The sequence below is a fragment of the Adiantum capillus-veneris genome, chromosome 14 (assembly GCF_014529385.1).
Source record: "Adiantum capillus-veneris isolate H3 chromosome 14, ASM1452938v2, whole genome shotgun sequence".
NCBI lineage: Eukaryota > Viridiplantae > Streptophyta > Polypodiopsida > Polypodiales > Pteridaceae > Adiantum > Adiantum capillus-veneris.
In genome coordinates, this window is record NC_140944.1 from 4,585,562 (window position 1) to 4,611,019 (window position 25,458).

The 25,458-nt window shown below is 44.0% G+C and overlaps 1 protein-coding gene across 7 annotated transcripts in view; it reads right to left on the reverse strand.

Moving 5' to 3' along the window:
- LOC147441824 (catalytic/ hydrolase) overlaps positions 1-23,175 on the reverse strand; it is a 200,580-nt gene extending 177,405 nt beyond the window's left edge. Inside the window, exons 1-2 of one of the 7 annotated variants that reach the window (XM_086528217.1) lie at positions 22,178-22,904; positions 21,718-22,109 (exon numbers count right to left, since the gene is read on the reverse strand). Coding sequence is in view for 3 of the 7 variants with exons in the window: in XM_086528216.1 (XP_086384342.1) it covers positions 22,941-23,098 (158 nt within the window). In the remaining 4 variants the exon portion in view is untranslated. Of the gene's footprint in view, positions 1-21,717; positions 22,905-22,940 lie in introns of those variants that run through there. The other 6 variants (XR_015190155.1, XR_015190154.1, XM_086528216.1 and 3 more) reach the window with 6 other exon arrangements.
- Between the last annotated feature and the right edge of the window lie 2,283 nt (positions 23,176-25,458).

Genomic DNA, 25,458 nt, shown 5'->3' on the forward strand with positions numbered 1-25,458 from the left:
GAAGTTCCTTTGTGTCCTAAAGTTAACATTGTAAAGATTGGGTGAAAGCTAAAGTCTACCGCCCTACGGGTTGGTTTCATGGTTCCATCACCGGGACAGAATCACTTTTTCCTTAAAGAGTGAGCCTTGGTTGTTTGCGGCGAAGACACAGGGCATAGGAACTCAGAATTACACTATGGCTGACAGGATAAACGACGCCAGGGAAGAGGGTTCCTCTTCACAGGACAGACACGTTGTTCCTCCTCCAGTGTTCGAGCGTCGAGAGTTCACGGCCATCCTTGTCTGTACCTCTTATTGATTTGAATGCTCCACAAGGTCAAGGGTATACAACTGGGAAACTAGACGAGGATGCGTTCAGGAGATAGTTGGTTGCCGCTGTGAATGTGTTCTCTCCGTTGGTGCAGAATCCTAGGTTTATGGCATAGTTACAGGGAATGGTCATTTTCAGGTCTCTGTTTCCCGTTCCCATCCCAATTTCTCGTTTCGGATCCTCGTTCTGTGTTTTAGACGTGAGTTTCCAAAACAGGGAATGGAATTTCATGCATATTGTCATTCCGCCTTCCCCATTTCAATTTCCCGTTCCGAGTAACTATGGTTATGGAATTTCTACAATCGCCACCAAAAGAGCAGACAAGGCAACTGTCTCATGCAGTAGAGCATGTTGACGCTCAAGCGCAAGTCCCTTGTGCGTCCCAGCAAGGCAAGGAGCACTCACATGTTGCACAGTCACATGGAGCTCCAAGATAAGTTCCTTCTGTCCATGATCAGGTGGTAAGGACGCCTATTCCACGGGCTTTACCAGTTTAACCAGCCACCTTTGAGAGTACGCATGTTGCATTAAATGGACAGGGAACCAGTTTCCAACCTATGCAACACGTTTTTCCACCACCCACGGTACATCCTAGGTATTTCGGAAGTGGATCTGTGTTTCAGAAGCATGGCTGGTTAAGTGTCTGGAAACCAGCAATATATGCCAAGAACAATGTTTGGGGGTACGCAAGGCATGATGCCAAACTCCATGTATGGTAAGATTGGTATGCAGCAAGGGCTTCAATGCAACCAAGGCCAGTTTGGGGTGCCACAGGCCAATTTTTGCATGGCTGGTCTTTCCAACCAGCACGCACATATAGCACCAGTGACACAAAATGTCAATGGCCAAGGGACAGCGATGATCCCTATTACAGTGCTTATGTTGCAGACAATTCCTTATGAAAATTTGGGAGCACTGGAAAAACCAAAAGCCTACAAAGAAGCTGGTGCAACTGTAAAGTTTGATACTTTCAACGGCTTTGAGGATAAGGCAAAGGCTCTTACTTTCCTCCAGCAGTTTGATATAGCTTATGCAGGGGGGGAATATTACAGAGCCTCTAACGTCAGGAAAGCTGCCACGTTCTTGAAAGGCAATGCGCTTACATGGTGGACAACACTGTTGATGCAAGGACAGGCACCCGCCACATGGGTATACTTCAAGTAAATGTTTGCATCTGCATGGCTGTCAAATGAATTTGACGTCGATGTCATGACAGATTGGCACCAACTTATTGCGGCTACTTGCAAGAGCCTACAGGAGTACAATCGGAGGTTCTGTAAAGCGTTGCTCTCAATAACATCCTACAAGTTTGTGCCACTGACAGAGCAGATTGAGAAGTATTGTTGTGGGCTACCTAAAGGGCTCCAAGACTATTGTACAAAGAACAGAGTGGCTACCCTCACTCAGCTTATGGAAGTTGCCAACATTGGTCTTGCCTTGTTGAAGGGAGAGGACTGTGGTTTCACAACAACGTGAAAGGGGGTCAGCAAAAGAAAAATTCAGCAAAGAAGCCTATTGTGATGGTGACCCTTGAAGCATCCCAGGGGTCAGAAAAGACAAGGAAAGCTAAGGACTTAGCCGAGACGTCTGAAGAAGAGGCCAAGAAGAAGAAAAGGAAGCCTTTTGTGCGCAAGTCATTCAAGGAGAAGAAGGCTTTAATGACTAAGACGAAAGCTTTATATGCGAGCAACCTAGCCATTTTAATGCAGATTGTCCCCAAAGGAGGAGGCCAGCTGATTCAGAGGACAAAGAGGACACGAAAGGCAACAAGCCCAAACCCACGGCAGGTCTAATGTCAGATATGGTGGGTGATAGGCCAAGTTCAAATGCCATTGAATTATGCAGAGCGTGGGGTAAATTCAAAGACCAGACAGCACTTATCGTCTTTGATCCAGGTGCTAAAGCAAACTTTATCTCACCAGATTTGGCCATTAAGTTGGGCATCAAAGATGAAGAGATGGGGCACATAGCAGAGGCAGGCTGGCATGTCCTCGCCACTCAAAGTGTGTTACGCCTATCATTGGAAAGCTACGTCTGCATATCGAGTCATATGTGGACAGAGGAATTTTACATCATGCCTCTAGAAGGGTGCAATGCGCTGTTGGGAATCACGTGGATGTTCCGTATACATGGAGTGTTGGATGTCTTCAACAAAAAGATCACCCTTCAGCATATGGAAAAAACTCACATTATCTGTTTCGACTATCATCCTGTAATTAAGAATCATCTTTCTGCGTACTTGATTTTTGCACGTGATGTTTCAACTTTCAGATAATTGTCGATCAAATTTATCTGTGTTAGATAAAGAAAGGTCAGCATTTTTGCGAGAGAACAATGACTGGTTTTCTGACTCATTACCGTCTCGATTGCCGGCGAAGAGGCCTGAGGATCATGCGATAGATTTGGTGCCAAGTTGTAGCCCACCAAATAGGCCTTCCTATAGGGTTAGTGCAGCTCAACAGAAAGAGATTATGGGCTAAGTAGAGCTGTTAGAGAAAGGGCTGATTCAACCTAGTTCTTCACCCTTTTGCTCCCCAGTGCGTCTAGTGCAGAAGAAGGATGGCTCTTGGCGCATGTGTATTGACTACCGTGCGCTGAATAAGAATACCATCAAGAACAAGTTTCCTATCCCAAGGATTGATGTTATTCTTGACCGACTAGAGGGTGCTGCAATTTTCAGCAGGACAAACCTTAAAAGTGGGTACCATCAGATTTGTATCAAACCAAAAGATGTGCACAAGACTACGTTTAGGACAACATTTGGCATGTATGAGTTCTCAGTGATGTTGCTCCGTCTTACAAATGCTCCTGCTACATTCAATAGGATGATGGATCTGATTTTCCGCCCACATCAAAAGTTTGTTGGCAAATTCTTTGACGACATGATAGTCTACTCAAAGAATGAAGAGGAGCATAGGTGTCACTTGATCATTGTCTTGGAAGAGCTACGCAGTCACAGGTTGCCTGTTAATCCTAAGAAAAGTGAGTTCTTCTTAGAAGAGATTCACTTTCTTGGCCATATAGTGTCAAAGGATGGTGTCCGAATGGATCTTGCCAAGGTTGAAGCAATTAGGACATGGCCAGATTTGAAGACTGTGCATGATGTCCGTAGCTTCATGGGTTTATGCTCTTACTACGGAAGGTTTATCAAGAACTTTGCCGATATTGCTTCACCCCTTCATGCTCTACAAAAGAAAGAGGTCACGTTCAAGTGGACACAAAAAGAGATTTCAGCTTTTAATCTCTTAAAGGAAAAGATGACTTCGGATCCAAAAATTGTCTTACCAGACCTCGGGAAGTCATTTGTGGTCCAGTGTGATGTGTGTGGCAACAGTATTGGGGCAGTGTTAATGCAAGATGGTCGGGTAGTAGCTTATGAGAGCAGAATCTTGCAAGGGCCAGAAAAGACTATGCAGATCTATAATAAAAGAGCTACTGGTCGTGATTCATGCGCTTTCTAGTTGGAAGCACTATTTGTTAGGTGCAAATTTTGTTGTCCAGACAGATCATTAGTCCTTGCGATACTTCTCGACGTAGTCAAAGTTATCCGAAAAGCATCTGCGATGGGCAAACATTCTCTCTATGTTCCACTTTCAGAATTTGCATGTGGAAAGCAAGAAGAATGTTGTGGCTGATGCGTTATCAAGAAAGACACAAATTTCAGCTGTGTCAATACCTTATCATCATGAGCTTGATGACATGAAGGAGCAGTATGCTATTGATGAAAATTTTGCAGGCTCATGTCATCATAAGCTTGATGACATGAAGGAATAGCATGCTATTGATGAAAATTTTGCAAGGATCTTTGAACAATTGCAAGATGGGCAACGCTATGAGCACTACCTCCTCGAGGATGGTTTTATGATGATGCATGGCAGATTATGTGTCGCAAGGCCATTGCAACATAAAGTTATGGTAGAAAGCCATGTCCACCGTATACATGGTATCATGGTATAGATGCGACAGTGAAAGCAATTGAGACAATCTTTTCTTGGCCTACTTTGAGGAGAGAAGTGGATGCCTTTGTTTGAGCATGCGTAATTTGCCAAAAGGTCAAGTTTGACAGGCAAAAGGCACCGGGGTTATTACAGCCATTGCCTATTCCAGATAAGCCATGGGAAAGCATTGCTATGAATTTTATCTTTGATCTTCCAAGAACGCTGACAGGGAATGATGGTATATGGACCATTATTTGCACGTTCAGCAAGCACACCCATTTTATTCTTGTCAGGAAGAAGATAAAATCTGATTAGATGACACGGCTTTTTATGTACAATGTTTTCAAGTACCGTGGTATGCCACAGTCTATTGTCAGTGATCCTGATCCTCGTATGACCAGCCTATTTTGGAGAGGCTTGTTTGAAAACATAGGCACCACGCTCAAATTTTCATCCTCATTTCATCCACAAACTGATTGGCAGTCAGAAGAGGCTAATTCTATTGTCTTAGGTTTGTTTAAATCTTATGTGTCCGATAATAAGGGCAAGTGGAAACAGTATATACCCATGCTTGAGTATGCGTACAATAATGCGGTGCATTCATCAATAGGCAATGCACCTTTTCAGATTGTTGAGGGTGGCAAAAAGGTTCCTCCCATTTTGCACACAAAGGACAAAATTTTTGAGGCGGATCGATATGTAGAAAACATGGATGAAATTTATAAGAAGATCAAGCTTGCCTTGGAGGAAACTCAAGCAAAGCGAAAAAAGGCTGCTGATCGTCACCGTCGTGATTTGTTGTTTCACTTGGTGATTGGGTACTTTTACGGTTTGAAAAGGCAAGGTTAAACAAGACAAAGGGCAAGGAAAGGTTGTTTCCGAAGCTCAGCATGCATTACTATGGGCCTTTTCAAGTACTTGAGAAGATCAATGATGTTGCTTATAGGCTAAAATTGCCTGATACTTGGAAGATTCATAATGCGTTTCACGTGAGTCTTCTAAGACCCTTCGTGGGAGATGTGCTAGAAGATATGTCAGATGAGGATCAGCCAAAAGTTGAGAAACTTGATGAGATCTTAATGCCTGAGCAGATTTTGGCACATAAGGAAAGAAAAGTTAAGGGAAAAGTTGCACGACATATTTGGTGAAGTTCAAGAACTATCCACCTATGGATGCAAAGTAGATGGAAGAGTGTGAATTGCTAGAGTTACCAAATGTATTGCAACTTTACCTTGAGGCCTTTGGGTTACAACCTACGTATACCCCAACTCAACGTGTTCGAAACAAGGGTAATAATAGAACAAGCACATCAAATGTACATACGGATTCAATGCAATAGAAGTGAACACCGCTCTACAAATGTTGAAGGTATTATGCTCACTTCTATGATAGATGGAAATGACAAAAGCGTGAAGATTTCATTAAGTCATTTGTATGTATGTTTTATGACCTTTCCTGCGGATAGTTGTGATGATAAAAGGGTGCTAATCACACTAAATCGTCTATGCCATGTATATTGGGCATGCAATCGAGGATATTTTTGATTTGAAGAGGGGGGTATGTCACGAGGTTGTGGCAACCACTAACCTTAGTTGTTGGTTTCTTTCCCTTGATTTTTCTTCAATTTTTGGGACCCTCTTTTTGAAATCACAAATGGCCGGACATTGTGTGGCCTGTGTGAAACGGCCAACGGTCGAGAGTTTTCAGCCGCCGCAGTCGGGAAGGGCACGTTGCCACGAGATGGTCGGGCCAGTCGCCATTGAAATCCGAGCATTAGAAGGGTGTCTAGCCTCAGTTCAAAGTCATTTGGGCCCCTCGCTACACTTTATTAGTCGGTGGGTACTAGGAATTTAACTCAAAAGAGGCAAACTGGACACATCGAGGTAGGAGAGCAACCTGAAGGCCACACACTCTCAAGAAGCCTCATCCTTGAGGGGACGCCCATTTTGAGAGAGGGGGCTGATTTTTGGCTTCATAAGTGACTACAGTGTGTGTATGTGTGTGTGTGTGAGAGAGTAGTGGGTGCCTTCTCCCTTGTCTCATATAGCGCGATGATTTGCTCTCACGCATCTCTCTCTCCTCTTTGCACATATGGTAATGCCCCACAAGTTGGGCTTCTCAGTTGACCATGTACAGTTCTGAGGGTCTTATGTGCGTTTGCCAAGGCAAGAGCCTTCTGAACAGCTCCAGGATTAGCTAATTGCTAATCCCCCACAGGTACGCACAGTTCCATCTCCAAGGGTTGCGAAAACGTAGAGTTTTCTCGCGTGAAAACTCGTCCGTTTCAAAGGGGAACTGTCCCATTGTGTGTGGGAGCACTTGAGACATGTGTAGATATATATACCTAGATGAATCCAAGATAAGCCCAGATTCACCCTTGAAGGAAAGTGCAAGGTATAGACCCATGGTAGTCACCCACAAGACAATATAACCATCAGCTCCATCATGCATAGTATTGACTAAATACCACGACATCCCCACTAACGTCGTCAGTGCCCAATAGTGGGTGTAGAACTAGGTACTAACATATGCTCCCCAACACAACACACGCCACACGCACACACACATGAGCATACATCAACACAAAATTCAGCGTGCTGAGTTTCTGTCATGACTCCGGACATCAAGGGCAGACTCAGCCATAATGAAGCCTAGCACTAAAAGAACCATTCAATCGAAAAAATTAGCACAAAAATGAGGTAGTTGATAGGGCATACACACCACAAAAGATACACACGCGTAGATATGTTTGCTCCGCCCAAAACGATCCAAAACAGAAAATTACAGCCTGCTGTATTTTTTTACAAGTTTAGGGTTTCGCACCTAAACTACGGGACATCGCGAGGGGAGTCTCCGGAAGCCTTGGGATGCTTAAACAGGGCTTTGAGCACCTGACAGTGACAAAACAGGGAATTACAGCACGCTGAAATTGACTTGCAGCTTACTAGAAAGCTTCCAAATCGCAAGGGAAAGTGTCCTTGACGTGTACTTTTGACCTACAGAGGTTTTTGCGCCGTTATGCTGGCAAAATTGGGTCAAAAACCTGCACTTACAGCCATGGACAGGTTTGGACAGCTTGGTGAGAGTTAGGTGAAAGTGTTCGGATCGTCTATTTGCAATAAGAATGAAGAAATACCGAAAGGGGGGCGAGTCTTTGGGGCCTACAGGGTTTCGTTGTCTGCTTGGAAGAGCTCTAGCTACCAAGCCGTGTTTTGTTTTGAAGTGTTGAATTCCAGTCACAGGCTTATTCGTGAAGTTCCTTTGTGTCGTAAAGTTAACAATGTAAAGATCGGGTGAAAGCTAAAGTCTACCGCCCTACGGGCCGGTTTCACCATATGCTAAGGTACCCCAATTAGTCTATTGATCATGCGGGTAATTATTGATAAAGAGCACACCAATTCTTGGATGCCAGTGTTGTCCCAAGCTTTCCTTAAATTTATACCTCAAATTGCACTTTACGTTTTCCAAGTGATCATTTTTAGTTGAAGTCTTCTATGAAGTGAAAAAAAAATTGTTGTTTCAGGTTTCGTGCAATGTCTCTTCCTCCCTGAGAAAGGATCTCATCCCATCTCTCTCTCTCTCTCTCTCTCTCTCTCTCTCTCTCTCTCTCTCTCTTTGAAGCACATCGCTGATACTCTATTACTTTGACCCCCTGTAGGCACCAAATAGGTGCCTACTTACAGGGAAGTAAATCTGATACAACCGCCCGAAGGCAAAGTGCAAGGCTGCCTGTAGGCATAGAACCTGTGAATAGTTGAGCCCCATCGGAAAAAGCTGAAACATAACACCCGTAGGCTGAAGTACAAGTTTGTGGGGTAGGCATAGAACATGCAATCGGCCAAGGACCAAGACTAAAGAACTATATAACTGGAAAAAAAAAGGGAAAAAACCCTCCTAAGGAGGTAAAAGTGCCTTGGGAACTAGGTGGAGAGCCAAGAGGAGAAAGTATCCACAAATTCCTCTGGTAGATGAGCAATTGTCACAATCAGCTAACATGTCAAGCCACTGAAGAACGGAGCCAACCTGCAGATCCCAGCCGAGGGGCCTAAACCCTAGAAGAATCACAAGTAATAATAGAAGCAGAAGCAGCAAAAGAAGTTTTACCAACTTGCAAAGTCTTGCTGAATGGCCTACTTTTAAAGAAGAGTTCCCACCAACTTACGGGACCCCAATGGGGCCCAAGTGACCTAGAGAGATTTGATAAAGCAGGACCAGCACACACACACTCACACCCTAACTCTTGCGTGTAGAACTGATGACATGGCAACAGCTATATGGACATCCGGCAATTTGCGCTGACATCCTGTACGGAGTACCGCAATTCTTGCTAGCTGTTGACGTGGCACCTGTACGGATTTTCGTAACTTGTTCTGGCTAATTTCAGTGCAAAACTTTGGGCCATATGCTTTTGGACTTTATGCTTTTCATGTAAACTGCTTTAGAAGGACGAAGGGCCTTTAAATATAATCCAAGGGCTCATTCTCAGGCACGTTCCCAGTGGAGGTGCAAAGAATGGAGTACCGGCGATGTACTGAGTTCAAAGAATATAAAGAAATAACGAAAGGGGCGCCAGCATTTGGGGCTAGTGTTCTCTTGGGGTGGAATTCCGCCACTCCCCGTCTCGTGTGTCGTGCATCTCTTTCAATTCAGTTGTTATTTGAAGTGCTTAAAGTTGTTCAGTCTGTTCTTTTCCGTTGGCACGTGGTGCCCGTCCCGTTACAGCAGCTCATAGTTGTCGAGTGAAAAGCCCTCCAAGTGGTAAGGGGGCAGCTTGAATGCTGCCCAAGACCGCCAAGCGACCAGGAAGAAACTGAACCAACAAGGAGGATGGGCATTGTTGAATGGACTATTTCTTATTTTCTGAGTAATTTCTATTCAATAAAATTAGGATATTTAAATATGTGCACTTTAACTATTGAGTTAGGCGCTGTGGATCTACAAGAACTCATAAAAGCCATTAGGAATAGACATCTCTGATGTATTATATGATGGGTGACATTAAGCGGGATGTTTTTGAGTGCTTTCCGGGCAAAGCCTATGATTTCCCGCGAGAAAATCTATGTGTGCATTGCATTCGTGCATGAGGTTGCATCCAAGGACACCTGGAGAGTGCTTTGTAGCATCAATTTTCAGCTCACAAGTTTTTACAGAGTTTTTGAGCAGGTTCACACCATTTTTAAAGATGATCGGCCAAGTTGGCAGCCACTCATTAAAAATAAACCAAACATAGGAGACACCTCCCTATCTCCTTGAAAACTCTCTCTCTCTCCTCTCTCTAGAAAATCTGTCGTCAACTCTCTCTCTCTCTCTCTCTCTCTCTCTCTCTCTCTCTCTCTCTCTCTCTCTCTATGCTAGCACCCCACTATACCTGCTATTGTTCGGAGAAAAGCACCAGCTTCCCAGCTGTCACGTGCGCACTTTACTTGCGCCACGTGGACACACTTCTGTCATAGTCTAGCATGAGTCTTAGCTTAGGATTGAGCCTCGCACTTTGTGAGCCTCTAGCACTTGGACAGTCACACTTACATACCCTCTCTTGCACAAGAACAGTCATTTCATCATGCAGGCATTTTACCGCGTGAACCACCTCTTATAAGTCATTTTATTAAAAGTGACTTTTGGAATTCTTTTTGTAAGTTTGTTGAGAAGCTTGCCCTACCCAGCATATAATTCCTATAAATGAAACCCATTGGGCACTCAGTAGCAGCAAAAGAGCCAGGGACAGAAGGAGGCAGGCACCTCAGCAGATAGGCAGGAGCCCTAGCGTTTCTTAAGAAGAAGACCAACGTTTTTGCACCAACAAACCAGCGTTTTCAGATTTCAACCCTTAGCCTCGCGAGAACCAGCTGTAGAACCTCGCGTGTTTCCATCTACATCCAGATCAGCCTAGCGTTTCCAGATTTCAGTAGATCAGCCTGGCGTTTTCAGTTTTCAGCCAAGACAGCCAGCGGTTTGCATTTCCAGCCCAGATCAGCCAGTGTTTTGCATTCTCAGCTCTTGCACAACTCGGCGGTTGCAGATCAGCCCCGCACTACCGCCACACTAGTAGAGCCATAGCAGAGCATCTAGCATTTTCAGTTTTCAGCCTTGCCATCCGCGTCGTCATCCTCATCGCAGTCCCTATCTTGACGACGACACCTTCGTCATAGTCATCACAGATCCCTATCTTAACGACGACACCTTCGTCGCCATCGTCGTAAATCCCAGACTTGACGACGACACCTTCGTCGTCATCGTCGTCGACATAGTCATCAGCAAGTACCACAGAATCATTACCCCTTAGCATCAGCATCTCAGCACTTAGTTATTGTATCAGCATTGTGCAAGAATAAAGAAAGTACTTGCTCTGGCAACAGAGCAAGGGGACCCTTGAAAGGTTGGAACCCGACATCCATGTGTCGTGTCTTTTCTCTCTCTCGTCTCTCTTTCTTTCAATTCAGTTCTTTCAAGTGAAGTAAAGTGCAGCAGAGCCATAGCAGAGCATCTAGCGTTTTTCAGTTTTCAGCCTTGCCATCCCCGTCGTCGTCGTCATCGTCATCGTCATCGTCATCGTCATCGTCATCGTCATCGCAGTCCCTATCTTGACGACGACACCTTCGTCATTGTCATCATAGATCCCTATCTTGACAACGACACCTTCGTCGCCATCGTCGCAAATCTCAGACTTGACAACGACACCTTCGTCATCATCATCGTCGACATAGTCATCAGCAAGTACCACAGAATCATTACCCCTTAGCATCAGCATCTCAGCACTTAGTCATTGTATCAGCATTGTGCAAGAATAAAGAAAGTACTTGCTCTGGCCACAAAGCAAGGGGGCCCTTGAGGGTTGGAACCCGACATCCGTGTGTCGAGTCTTTTCTCTCTCTCGTCTCTCTTTCTTTCAATTCAGTTCTTTCAAGTGAAATAAAGTGCCCCTTGTGTTTGTGTGCGGAGTACTAGATCCTAGCAAATCCTTAATCTCTTCAGTTGCACATGACATTGGTATCAGAGCTCTATGCGTGCTTCAGCTTCGCAAACTCAAGAAAAGAACCCCAAGAACCCAAGAAGAACCATCAATGACCCAAGGAACCTCTCTCAGTAGAAGCAGAAGGGGACACAAAAAGGGCAGTCACCGCAGCAGATCGGCAGGCACCCTCAGGCTCCCGAGTGTTTTCTCAGCAATTCAACCAAGCATTTTCAGCATCAGCAATTCAGCGTTTTCAGATTCAGCCTGCTTCCGCAGATTTCGGCATCTGCGTTTTCAGCACATCATCTTCGCGTCGTCGTCGTCATCACCGACACAGTGTCAGTATTCAGCAAAAAGTAAGAAGATTGCAGATTTCAGCTTTTCAGCCCTAGAGTTTTCATATTTCAGCCCGTCTTCGTCTTCGTCGTTGTCAACATCGTCGGCAAGTCCATAGCATCTAGACCATTGTACCAAATTTGTGCAATCAATAGCATTGTACCAAATTTGTCCAAGGGCCCCCCTCTCTCGCCATAGAGAGGGGGGCCCTTGGAGAAGGGTTTGAGAACTGTCTGGTGTCGTATTCTTCTCTCTCTCTCTCTCTCTCTCTCTCTCTCTCTCTCTCTCTCTCTCTCTCTCCACCTTCATTCACAGTAGCATTCACTTTGTTTGTGATCATTAAACTCTCTCACTAAAGGAACGGAAGGCGCTCCCTTCCATAAGTAAAAGGAACCCTTGAGCACACTTCGGAGCACTCATCTTGAGCAAAGTCAACATTCACTTCCGCTGCACCTTCCACTTCCACTTCAGCTTTTTTTTTCCTGAAGAATCTTCGACTCCCGAGCATGAACTTATCAGATCCCATCTTCATTGCCATGCCTTAGAAGGAAGATCGACATCGGATACACGAAAACCCAGATCTTGAGTACCAAGATCTCCTAGCCTTGTATGCGGATATGGAAGGAGTTGGAGCCCTAACCTCTTCTACATTTGCATTCGCATGTAGCGTGCATCCATTTCCCTCATCATTGAACCTTTGGAAGGACTCCGGAACAAAACCTCAATCCATCAGAACTGGTAATGTTTTCACCACTGTCAGTGTTCGGGGAACAGCTCTTGCTTCAGCAGGCAAAGTCAGCACTATCTAGTATAGAGCCCACGCTAAAAACTTGTCTAAATTTGAAAAGATTTCACCAATGTATTAGGATAGGCTATAGGAACATATACACCAAGTTTCACCTCAAAAGGCTACCAAACATGGATCACGAGCCATGTACCTTTTTTAAATTTCCCCAACCAAAATCATACCAACAGGTCCTAATTGTTAAGAAAAGCCTAACCCTAAAGTGTCAAGCCACATTTCTCTAAGTCTGTGGAAAATTTCCAAAAAGTGGCATAAATCCATAACCACCAATGATCCAAATTTCTCTAATTCTGTGGAAAATTTCCAACAAGTGGTATAAACCGTCGAATGATTGCCAACTTGGCGTCAAAGTACCTATACCCGTCTATACATGTCCTATGGGCGAGGCCATGAATGGGGATCTCAAGAAACCCAATCCGGCAATCGTAGTAAGGTTGGGCAGTGACCCTTACACAGTGTTTGCATCACCAGTAGTACCCACAGCACCCGTAGTACCATCAGTCCCTGGTTTCGGAGAAATTTGCATTGGTTTGTGCATCCACTGCATCAAAAGCATTCATCAGTCAGTGTCAGAAGTACAGATAGAAGTTCGACAGTTGTGCCTCACTTCTAACGGGGGGGATGTCACGTGCACGCTTCACTTGCGCCACATGGACACATTCTATCATAGTCTAGCATGAGTCTTAGCTTAGGACTGAGCCTGGCACTTTATGAGCCTCTAGCAAGACGTGCATGTCCAAGCAAGTCACACTTGCATACCCTCTCTTGCACAAGAACAGTCATTTCATCGTGCAGGCATTTTACCGCGTGAACCACCTCTTATAAGATCTACACTCCACTGGTACACCTAGAAGGATATAACAAAGCACGTACCGTGCAAGACAAAGAGTGGTATATGATGATCATGGCAACCAAGGCAAAAAGCATCCCCCTGAGGACCTTGATCAGCCTAAGAAGCCAGAGGGAACGGAAAGCAGCTTAAAAATCTTTCGCTCGCCCAAGTACAAACCTTCAAGGAAGAAGAAAGATATTTCTACTGTGGAGAGAAAGGACATATGAAGCCCGGCTACCTTATCGGCAGCAACGGCAAGAACAAGCATCTTCAAAGAAAGAACAAACGAAGAAGGAACCCGAGCTCAAATTCTATTCCTGATGTACAAGGGAATATGGAAACAGAGAAAGGGAAGTGTTAGCTTCTAAAGGGCTAGGGATCTCTGGATAACCAACAAGTATTGATCCTCTATGATCCAAGATCAATGGACAATTTCATCTCACTTGGTACAGTAGAACGCTTGAGCCTCACACCTGCTCAACTAGGCACTCCGGTCACATCCGGATCGGCATTTGAGGGGTTGACCACCAATGCAACCCTCGTGCAAGGACAGCTCAATCTTCGGATTCGCAAGTACAAGGACCATGAATCATTTTTTATGGCACCCATCAAGGGACATCATATCATCTTGGATATGCCTTGGCACTTCCACATCCAACCGGTCCCAAATTATGTGGAGAAGTCCCTTACCTTTGAACATGAGGGCAAGAAAGTTGAAATTTTTGCTGAGGTCGGAGATTGGCTATTCCCTATTGTAAGCCATATCTCCATAAAAAGGAAATAAAGAAGTGTGTTTCTACTTACTTGATTTCTGCATGAGAAAAGGGCAAGGAGAGTTCACTTCGGAGTCTTGAAATTAAACATTTTCAATTTATTGAAGGTACAAGGACTGTTTCATTGACACTCTCCTTGATAAGCTACCTCCAAATGTCCAAAAGATCAGCACATTGATTTCATACCATGTAGCTCTCCTTGTCACAAAGTGATGACGTGGCATGACCTTAAGGACGAACTCCGGACAGAGAGGGGTCCAAACCCTAGTGAAAGAGGCAAAAGAAAAAGTTTTACCAACTTTCAAGTCTTGCTGAGTGGCCTATTTTTAAAGTTCAGTTCCCACCAACTTATGGGACCCGATGGGGCCTAGAGACATAAGCATTAAAAATAAAGCAGGCCCACTCTCTCACCCCCAAAACTGCATAGCAGGCTGATGAAGTGGTAGGCCATACAAATTTCCTCAATTTGCGTTGGGAGTTTCTGACGCTAGCTTTTGGGGCAAGATGCTTTAACACTTGACACTTTTCATGTAAACTCCTTCTGGAAGGCCCATGGCCTATAAATAAATTTCTAAGACCTCTCTCTCAGAGATTTGTTGGGGAGCACCAGTGAGAGAAGAGGACCCTCGGACTGTGAAGCATAATAATAAAGAAATACCGAGAAGGGGCGCCAATCTTTGGGGCCAGCCACTCTAGGCGTGGAACTTCACCGTGCCGTGTCGTCTCTCTTTTTCAATTATGTTCAATTCTTTCAGTTTTCTCGCGTGTGTTGCACTAGATCTTCAGCTTGGAGTGTCCAAGTCTATTACACTCCTCCTAAGCAACCCCCCTACGGGGTAAGTCTTGCTCAGCAAGAGACAATTTTGAAGCAAGTCAACAAGTTTCTAGAGAAGGTCTAGTGCGGCCAAGTATTTCACCCCACTCCTCTCCAATTTTATTGGTGCACAAGAAACATGGCACGTTTCAAATGTGCATAGACTACCAATCTCTAAACAAGATCACAATCAAAAATCGTTTTCCGATTCCTCGGATTGATGACATTCTTGATAAGCTACAGGGTGCAAGCATTCTTTAGTCGCATAGACTTAAAGAGAAGGTATTATCAAATATGCATCGCCCCTGAAGATGTCCACAAGACTGCTTTTTGCACTACTTTTGGGAGTGACTCCCCTCTTGTGCAAGCCCGCTGCACTAGATTCACCCATGCTGAAATCGGGGTTCTATCCGAGTAGACTATGCTAAACCGAATGCTTCAAGGTAAAGTTCCAAAATATGAGTATCTGCTAGGTCCTCCTCCTCCATCCACTTTGCATCCAATGCAAGATAGTTCTTGAATTTAACCAAGAACCGCCTAATCACTTTACCTTTTATCTTTCTTTTCTTGTGTGCCCAAACCTGTTCTGGAACGAGTATCTCCTCGTTTTCCTCCACTTCGGGTTGCTCATCAGGCTCCCCATCATCGGGCACATCGCCTTTAAAAGGCTTCAAGAGACTCACAAGAAAAGCATTGTGAATTCTCCAAGTATCAGGCAGCTTCAATCTAAAGGAGACATCATTTATCTTTTCTTTTATCTGGAAAGGGCCATAATATCTCATGCCCAGCTTTGGAAAAAAAACCACTCATTTCCTTTTCGTTTTCTTAGGCGTGCCTTCTCAAAACGTCAGAGCAGTCAATCGTTCTCCTTTAATTTCAAATCGCGACGATGTCGATCTGCTGCCTTCTCATGTCTTTCTCTAAAGCCTTCCGGACCTTGACAAAAGCGGTGTCCGCGTCCCACGTGTACTGGTCGGCTTCAAAAATCTTATCCAGGGTCTAGGGAATGTTCTAATCTACCAGTTGATTCCCTTTTTCCTTTCTTTCCTTGTGCCTTGGGACCTGCGGGTAGCGTCTTTTGCTTCCCTATCCATTGGCACGTCAAAGTCAATCATCAAAACCCTAAGACGCACTATCATCTAATTCCTCTTTCTCTGGATCCTTTGATGAACTTGCATCTGGTTTCTGATTCGCCAGAATCCTGTGATGAGCTATCATCTGGTTCCTTGATTCATTCTCTTCACTAGAAGACTCTTGCCTTTTTGATACTATCATGTCCGTCGCATAAGTCAATGAGTCGGCATGCATTCCTAATCGTTGCTTAGTCATGTCCCATGGAGTCAGACTTCTAGTTTAAAGCATAGTCTTGAATCTCTTTAGCAAATGATAGCAAAACCGCTCAATCTGTCTTTCAAAAGAATCTACGACAAGTATCCCAAAATCTCTGGCAGTAGTCTTCCAATGTATCTTTCTCAGTCATTTTCAAGTGATGTCAAGGCATGATGACATCTCTTGCATATTCATCGTTCTTTTCAAGTAAGATGCCGCCTTTCGCTCCTTAGAATGTTTTGAAAACCACGCTCCAGAGAAGGCGACATCAAACTTTTGTTCAACTCAAGGGCTCGATGGGTGTCCTGGCTTGACTCCCTCCCTTGAACTCCTTGGTTTTCTTGGTGATCTGGTCATTGTCAAAAGAGGACGACCTCTCCTCCTTTAAACGGCTAGATGGCCTTCTATGCCTACTAGAATTTGTTTCAAAACGTCTTCAAAAGAATCTTGTCTTAGGTGCTTAGAAATTGAAGAAGCTTCGTAGCACCCTAACACTTCAAACAACGTCTTTCATGTGTGTTGTTGTAGGCAAACTCCACCAAGGGCAAATACTTTTCCCATGTAGTCTTCTGATCCAAAGAAGAAGACTTCAACAAATCCAGTACAACTGAATTTTCAATCTCAGATTGCTCATCTGTCTGCAGGTGGAAAGACGACAAGAACTGCAACCGTCTGCCAATGTTCTCCCAAATAGCCTTCCAAACCAAACTCGTGAATCGGGGATCTCTGTCAGAGACTATTGTCTCAGGCATGCCATGTAATCAGAAAATCTGTGAAATGAACGGTCTCGCTAAATGATCCGGCTTGACTTTTTTCTTCACTGGAACGAAGTGAGCTTGCTTGCTAAATCTGTCGATGACAGTCCAGATGCCATCATGCCCACTCTGTGTCCTCGGGAGAACAAAAATGAAATCCATAGCAATACTTTCCCAGGAGCGGGTGGGAATGGGTAAAGGCTCTAACAATTCCTGTGCTTTATGCCTGTCAAACTTGACCTTCTGGCATACGAAGCAACTGCGTACAAAGTCGTCCACATCCTTCTTGAGTCTCAGCCAAAAGAAGTAACGCTCCACACCTTTCAAGGTGGTATCAATGCCGCGGTGACCCGTAAAAGGTGGACAATGGCATTCAGTTAGAACCTTTTCCCTCAACGGCTGAGTAACGCACAACATCGTTTTCTTCATCAAGTAGCCATCCCTTATGGAATATCCCGCTACTACCTCCTCATTCTATATTCGTGTGAATACATCCAAAAAATCTGGATTTGTGGCGTACTGATCGACCATGTCCTCGAAGCTTCTATGATGAATCGCGGAAATAGCCAAGACTAACGGCTTTCGGGACAAAGCATCTGCCACCAAGTTTTCTGTCCCTGTACATGGACAATCTGGAAGTGAAACTGTGACAAGATGTTAATCCACCGCATCAGCTTTTCCGAAAGCTGCTTCTGTGACAAGAAGTGGCATAAGCTCTGATGATCAGTGAAGACCGTAAAATCGGCTCCGAGTAGGTAATGTCGCCATTGAGTAAGAGCATGGATAACCGCCAAAAGCTCTTTCTCATAAATCTGTGTTGTCAATTCCGGCCTTGAAAACAATCTGCTCTTATAGGCAAGCACATGGCCTTCTTGCATTAAGACCGCACCCAGACTACGACCACAAGCATCACAATATGCTTCGAATGACTTTTGCAAATCCGGCAAAGGCAAAATTGGTCCTGTAGTCAATTTCTCTTTCAAAGTCTGAAAGACAGTCACCTTTGTGGGTCACCACGAGAAAGGGACTCCTTTCTGTGTCAGAATGTGCAAAGGGTAAGCAACCTCTACAAATTTTTTAATGAACCACTATAAGTCCAAGAAGCTTCTAACTTCGTGAACATTCTTCAAATCAGGCCAACCACGTATAGTTTCAATCTTGGCCGGGTCCATCTATACTCCTGCTGCTGAGACGATGTGTCTTAGAAAGTGTATCTCCGGCAAAAAAGATTCGCTCTTTTTCATATATATAAGAAATTTATGCTTCCTCAGTGTCTGGAAAACCCACAAATGATTAGTATTCTCCGAAAATCCAAAAAGTCGTCCTGAAAGCTGCCTTGTAGACGTCTCCAGGAACAATACAGATCTGATGATAATCACTTCTTCATATCAATTTGGCAAGTAGAATTCTGAAGTCTATCGAGTATATCATCGATCCTCGTAATATGGAAATCTGTTCTGGTTCATTGTTTCTTTATCTTGGCCTCGGCTAACGCTGTAAGGTGGCCAATTCGGTGGTGTACTACCACAAATCAATCATGGGATCTTCACGACATAAAGGAGGTAACTCACTTTATACACCTTCAGAGAAACTGTCAGCCTCTATTGCAAAAAAAATCTTGTCGTTTCTTTTCGAGGTCAAACATATTGGACCTTTAATCATGATTCAGTTCTCTCAAGAAAAATAGACTAAAGAAACTGAATTTCATCGAGTACAATCTCTCTTGCCCTGCATTTGTCAAAAGTCGCTTTCGTACCCCGATAGTCAACCACGACGTTGTTCTTGTGGATTCCTAGAAGGACTTCAGAACCTCCCAAGGGCATTATGTAAAAGTCCTCGTGCCCTAAACACCCCTGACATTGCAAACGAAGTTTGCCAATGATCGGTGTAATGGCAACATCCCTTACGGGTGCTGCTAGAACTGCCTCCGCCTGTGGCCTCAGCCTATCGGGCATAATTCCAAATCGAGCCACCAATTCAAGAAGTTGACCTTGGCTCCTCCATCAAAGAAAATAAGGGCTTCCTGATCTTTCACTTTGCCCCAAGGGCGGCAAAGTTTTGTACGTTTCGTTCATCTGATTCGGTTCGGGCCCCACGCAAAGTGGTACCAATTCTGCTTTCATCTGTTCTTTTCTTCCACACTCGGCTGCTGCTCTGTAACTCTCAAAATTTATGTTCTTTGGTTCATCTTCTTTTCAAGAGTTCTTATCCATCTCTTTCTGGGAGTACAAGTTCTGCTTTTCTGCACTAGTCTGTCCTTTCAGCTTTCCTCCTAACCTGAGAGAAGAAGCAAATGGCTACATGCCATCTCGAGTAAACCTTATCAATCGGTGTAATTCTTCACGTGTCTCGCCAATCTCATGTCCCTGGAGTACTTAATCAATCTGTTCACATATATGCCAATCTACAGTTGACGTTTGTACTCCTTTCTGGCAAACTTGTCCGGAAAAAAAATTTGCCCAAATCTTCATTCTTTTCTTCAGTTCCTGCGCCGGATTTTCAACTTTTCTTTGCCTTCCCATTGAGAGGTGTCATCTCTCTCAGATTCTTCACGAGAACCCATGTGTAATCTGGGATACTTTATGGCTTTATGCCCTGTAAGACAAAGCGATGAAGACGGGAGCGCGCCTGATGCGCGATGTATGAAGGGTGGGAATGGCTAATAAGTCCGGGGTCGGCGGGCCACGAAGATTCTTTCACAAAAGCTATGTGCGCTGCAAAAAGGATCGGATCCTCCGTAGAAGAAGAATCTTTCTGTGCTCTAATACCACTGTAACAAACTTGGACACCCCAAGTCAAGATTCTACTGCGACACAACAGAGATTCACTTCAAAACAGTTCACAATTCACAATAAGGTCGACACGGCCCGGCATAGTTCCGTGCCAAGAGGTATTGGCCCCAAGACTAGCGCCCCTTTCGGTATTTCTTTTTGTATTAATCTGTGTTCAAAGTACAAGAGAGCGGGTAGGTGCTCACTCTCAGACTCTGCATCCAAATGCTCTGAGAAGTGAGGCCTTGCCCACTTATTTAAAGGTACAATGGATGCCCAAAAGCAAAGCCCCAAAATCTTTTAAAATCAAAAGCTTCTAACTCTAAAAGCTTCTCAACTCAAAAGCTATTATCCCCAAAAAGCTTGGCTCCAAAAATCTGCCAAAAAGCAGCCAGCACAATTTTCGGAAATCCATACACTGCCACGTCAGCATGTCAGTGCGTTTTGCGGGGAATGCCACGTCAACAGTCAGCGGAATCTGCGCCGCAAAATCCAGGAGTCCGTACGATGCCACGTGTCAGCCTGATCCGGGACAACAGTGTGTGTGTCCGTGTATGGGCACTGCCACGTCATCAATTTGTGACATCCTCTTCTTAGAGGCAATGTGTCTATAAGCTGAGCAAATTTCTCTAAGCAACTGCTACTGCAATCCTGCGAGAGAGTGCACACAGCAAACTCCTGCAACCCTAGAGTATCTGCACTATAGTCCTCCCACCAAAGTGCACACCCTACCTTTTAGCGGTCCAGTTGTGCATCTCCTGAGCCCAAAAAAAGACCACTCCGCTCTGAAAAACTGCAACTCGTCCTTGACTACGCGAAGATGGTCACCATTATCATTGCAATATATTTATGTTGCCTCAGGTAACTAAAAAAATAAATTTCCTTTGAAAGAGCATCTTTTTCACTGAAGATATCTAGTTAGTATCAAGTTCTTGCAGTGTTCGGTGTTCAATTACACGTGAGCCCATTCCTCATTTCCTTTGGAGTTGCAGACATAGTAGTGTCTAAGTCTCTCAGATTTCTTGCAGTGTTCGGTGTTCAATTGCAGTGTTCGGTGTTCAATTACACGTGAGCCCATTCCTCATTTCCTTTGGAGTTGTAGACATAGTAGTGTCTAAGTCTCTCAGATTTCTGTATCTCTGCGTTTTTGAGTGGAATTTTTCAAAAGCATTTGTAGTTGTTTGGTGAAGTCTCTTCTTCTTTATCAAAGTACATACCTTTTTTCCACTTCGGTCAGATTTTGCATGTTCTGGATAGTTTGAAAATCATATAATCTCCGCAAGTTTCATCAGGTGGGTGCAGACTGTGTTGGATTCTTCAAGAGTTCTCTACGCCAATCACTTCACTCATCTTTGACTTGGATGGCCTCTCCCTTTAGAACTATGAGGTTTACTTTGATTGCTTATAAGTTCCTTACTTTTGATAGTGATGTAGCATTCTTCATGGTGTTCTCTCGTTTCGGGGATTCTCACCAATAGTAAAATACATCTTTACTAAAAATGTATGTGTGTACGCGCGTGTGCGCGTGAGAGAAAGAAAAGAAGATTTCATTAATGTTTTTGAAAGGCCGCACTCGACCTATTAGACAAATCAATACACATATGTGATGTATTCTCTATAATCCCAAGCTGAATTGAAAATAAAGACTATAGCTAGAGCTAACTGATAAATTCATGAGGGGGTTTACAATGAGTTGTCACCATGATGGAGGGAGGAAGGACGGAGCACTGCTAGGGGCTCAGATAGCCTCAAAATGTAGGACTATATGCAAAAGGTATAGTATATACCAGTATGATATACACTATAGCTAACTCCGTAGTACGTACCATACTATACTTGGAGTGTAGTATGGTATACATCGAAGATGGGTGTATCAGCAGCACCGTGAAGAATATGCATGGATCTCATCTAAGATGAGACAGATGCTCTATAATCTGTAGGTTGAGCGGATCTCTTATTTCTGCCATCTCCAGCTCATAGAAACGAGGTGTCCAAATTAAAGGCGCTCTTCCTCTCCTGTCTAGAGGGTAACTCCCTATTGTGTGGGTGTCGGAGATAGGGTGGCTCTTTGAAAGAATGAGGTGATCTGTGACGCCCCTCACCTGGTACCATTCGGGCAAGTAACGCTGCTCTAAGCAAGGTCGGGTAGCCTTTTTGATGGCAGTGCAGGCCCTACAGCCACATACATAGTGCTCCAATTCCTCCACCTCCGCTGCTGCTCACCATCCACCTCCTCTCTGCATAGTCTACATATCCACTCGCATCTGAGGATCTGAGCCGCTCTGCCAGTCTCTATCTCAAGACAATGTGATGAAACCACCCTAGAACCGTGCGGTAAGAAGCCCTCCATGTATCTGGATCTCTCTATAAATCCATCCTCCAAAATGCTCATAAAGCGCTTTGTAGTATAGCATTCAGAGGACCAATGAGTGAAGTAACTGAAAGAGAACCAATGAGTGGTGTAACTTTACTGGTGTCGCCAACTCCCAAATTCCTGAAAAAGTAAGCAGAAGTAAAGTTCTCCATTGCTCTCAGGTTGAAGAAGATAAGTGTCTTTGGTACCTTGGATTTTGTCGGAAGTAAAGTTCTCCATTGCTCTCAGGTTGAAGAAGATAAGTGTCTTTGGTACCTTGGATTTTGTCATAAGCTTGGTATAACTCCTTCGATGAACTTGATAGAGGAACTCTTCAGTATATTTTCCAAGTGAATAAATTTTGTCAAATTTTTCTAGAATCTGTAAGGCTTTCTTTCATCTTGACATTATTAAATGATGAAGATGCATAAGATAAAAATAATTCTCTTCATGCTCCTCCACTTGAATTCAGCTATGCCTCCCCTCATGTGCTTCTTTTCCTTAGCTTGTAGAGAATTCAATATGTCCTGCATGTCTTGTGTTGGGGGTTCTTTCTCTTCTAGCATTGTGAATAGAAGGCGAAGGTTTCAAAAGCACTAGTACCTCAGATGTTATACTTCTGAGTTGGGCCACGATGCTTTTCAGCCTATTAACAGAGTTAGCTATGTCTTCATTTGGGTTCATTTTGAGTTGTAGAGTTCCTTCTTTAAGCTAACCTTGCTCTTCTTTGTTTCGTCCAGAATTCTTTTCTAATCCATTCCAAGTTTGAGTTGAGGTTTCACATTCATCAGTAACGTGCAGATAATTGATAATGATGCCTAGAGCTTGTTCATCTTTAGAAAATTTCTCCACTCCTGGCTACACACTTGTCTCGTCTCTCTCTCTCTCTCTCTCTCTCTCTCTCTCTCTCTCTCTCTGCGCGCAGAAAATGAATGTGTGTGTGTGTGTGTGTGTGTGTGTTGTCTTACTTGCCTTTTTCTATGAAAGGCAACCACACCAGCAGCTGAAAATGGGAGCAGGGCCCGCAGTGGAAACGTTGAGCGCGTAAACGTGAAGATGCTTAAATCGGAGCTGCTGCACGTAAATGTTACAGGTGATCCGTTAGGCCATTTCATCGTGTGTTTCGCCATGACAGCATTACAGGTGGCATATCACTTAAAGCAGCAGTCTCATGGTAGTTCCTGTGTCGTAGGGGTTAATGTGCAAACAGTAAGAAACGAAAGTTGTGCATTGCCCCCGTAGACTATAGTCCATTTCAATTTTCCTACCACATACTCGAGTCTCGACTCATGCAAAGTGAAGGCCACGCTGAGGCAGGCCTCTCTCTCTCTCTCTCTCTCTCTCTCACACACACAGGGGAATTAGGGCGTCTTAACTCTCATGCAAAGTGAAGACCAAGCTTAGCCAAGCCTCTCTCTCTCTCTCTCTCTCTCTCTCTCTCTCTCTCTCTCGCACACACACACACACACATTTGTGGCATCGCAAGCCTGTAAGTTATCGATTCACAAATCCGTATTTACTTCATGGGAAGGAAAGATGTTGGCATGAGTCACGACACACAAGAAATCTTGGCGATGTTGGCTTGTGTGGGAGGGGGGGGGCTTGCGAGTGATAGGTCTGCAGACACACAGAAGCTGTGGGTTTTCACAAAGGCTGCGATTGTTGGAGCAAAACCTTGGAGGATGAAGGGAGGAATATTCAAAACAAATGAATTTTTTTAAAGTAGAGCGAGTAGATCTTTGTAAGATAACAAACCTGGATTTCTCTTTGGTCGTTTGGCATTGGCATTGCTATCAATGCACATTTCACTCCAATTCAATATGACAAAAGAGGTGTAAATTTCAGAGATTCAATCACAAAAAATCTACAAACTTAGTATATCCAATAGTTAAAAGTTCAACATCAAAATTATCGTGTCTTTTCTGTCTTCCCTCCAAGTCGCTCGTAGACGATTCTGTTAATGAGTGCTGAAAATTGGGGGTTGTTGAGACTATTTGTACGGCATCACTTTTAGGACAAGAGCGTGAGACAGGAGCACTGTGTGTGTGTGTGTGTGGGGGGGGGGGGGGGGGGGGGGGGGGGGGGGAGCTAGTTATCTATGGCACTGTTGGTTGCAAAGGAATAGAGCAATCTACAGGATGAAAATCAAGGATATCATTTGCTCTTTGAGATGAAGAAATCTGCTACCTTTTGTCTCAGCCAAAGGAAGGATACATCAGATGCCCCTTTATATCTGCTGCAAAGAGAACACATATGGCAATTGTGGAGATCCCTTATGCTTAAGGTTAACTATGTCTTTTGATTGTCTTTCATTGTAATTTTCTATTCTATTGTGGTATGCCTCTTTCCCCACCTTTGAGGCCTTGTAACTTCTTCCTTTTTTAATTCAAATTTTGCTTATCATCAAAAAGCCTTCTTATTAAAAGCATCACTTTTTTCAGAAATGTTGTACATAGACTTAATTAATGTAATCTTTTGATGTTTATTGCTTACACACACACTTTTTCTTTTAGTAATGTCAGATTGAATTACCAACAGGAAACCTCAACACAAGGAAAACCCATAGAAAATATTACAAACAGCAAATTAGAAACAGTCAAAGTAGACCTCGTAATGACGGGGCATCTAGATATTGTAGATTTCAAACTTACCAAAAACCACATCCCAATACAATGGCTGCCAATGGCCAAAAGCTTGTGTAGAAACAACACAGAAACACAAACATCTGCATCTAAAGCTGTTTTTGCTCAACCAACACCAACAACAAAGTAGCCTTCCTTGCTTAACATGAGAGCACAAATGCAGTATATTCAAACCGCAACAACGCTTTGGCATGCACAACTTATCAATCCGAGCAATCGCGGACCCTTTTTCCAGGAGGAAGTAGACCAGAAGTGCTCTAGAATTTGAGACATAAAGGCCCGAAGGCGACGGGGTGGCCAATGCAACAATGGCAAGAAAATTTGCATGTATGCCACCAAGATGGACTGCACTATTGTGAGTCTTACATAGCGGCTAGGTAGACAATTTCCAGTAGTGCAATTTAGACCTCAATTGATTCTCAACCCAATCCAATAATTTTCCATTGTTAACTGACCAAGCCAGCGGATATCCAAGATACCTCACAATTTGATCACGCTTCACTATCTTACCTGGCCATAACACAGAGTGCCAATCCATTTGACGCAACAATGGCAATTTAGATTTTCAAAAGTTCACTTGCAGACCTTCAGCCAACCCATAAACATGTAGTGCTTCCATGATACATTGAGCATCCTCAAGTCGTTTTCTAAGCGAAAACATGGAGTCATCCGCATACGCTTACGCAACAAAATGATGATGAGATGGCAATTCCAATCCATGTAAATGGCCAGATGTCATTAAGGAGTCCAAATACAAAAACTAAAGATGTGTAGCAATAGCATACAACATAGAACTCAAAGAGAATCCTTGCCTGGCTGATCTACAAAGGTCCCATAACCGAGTCAGC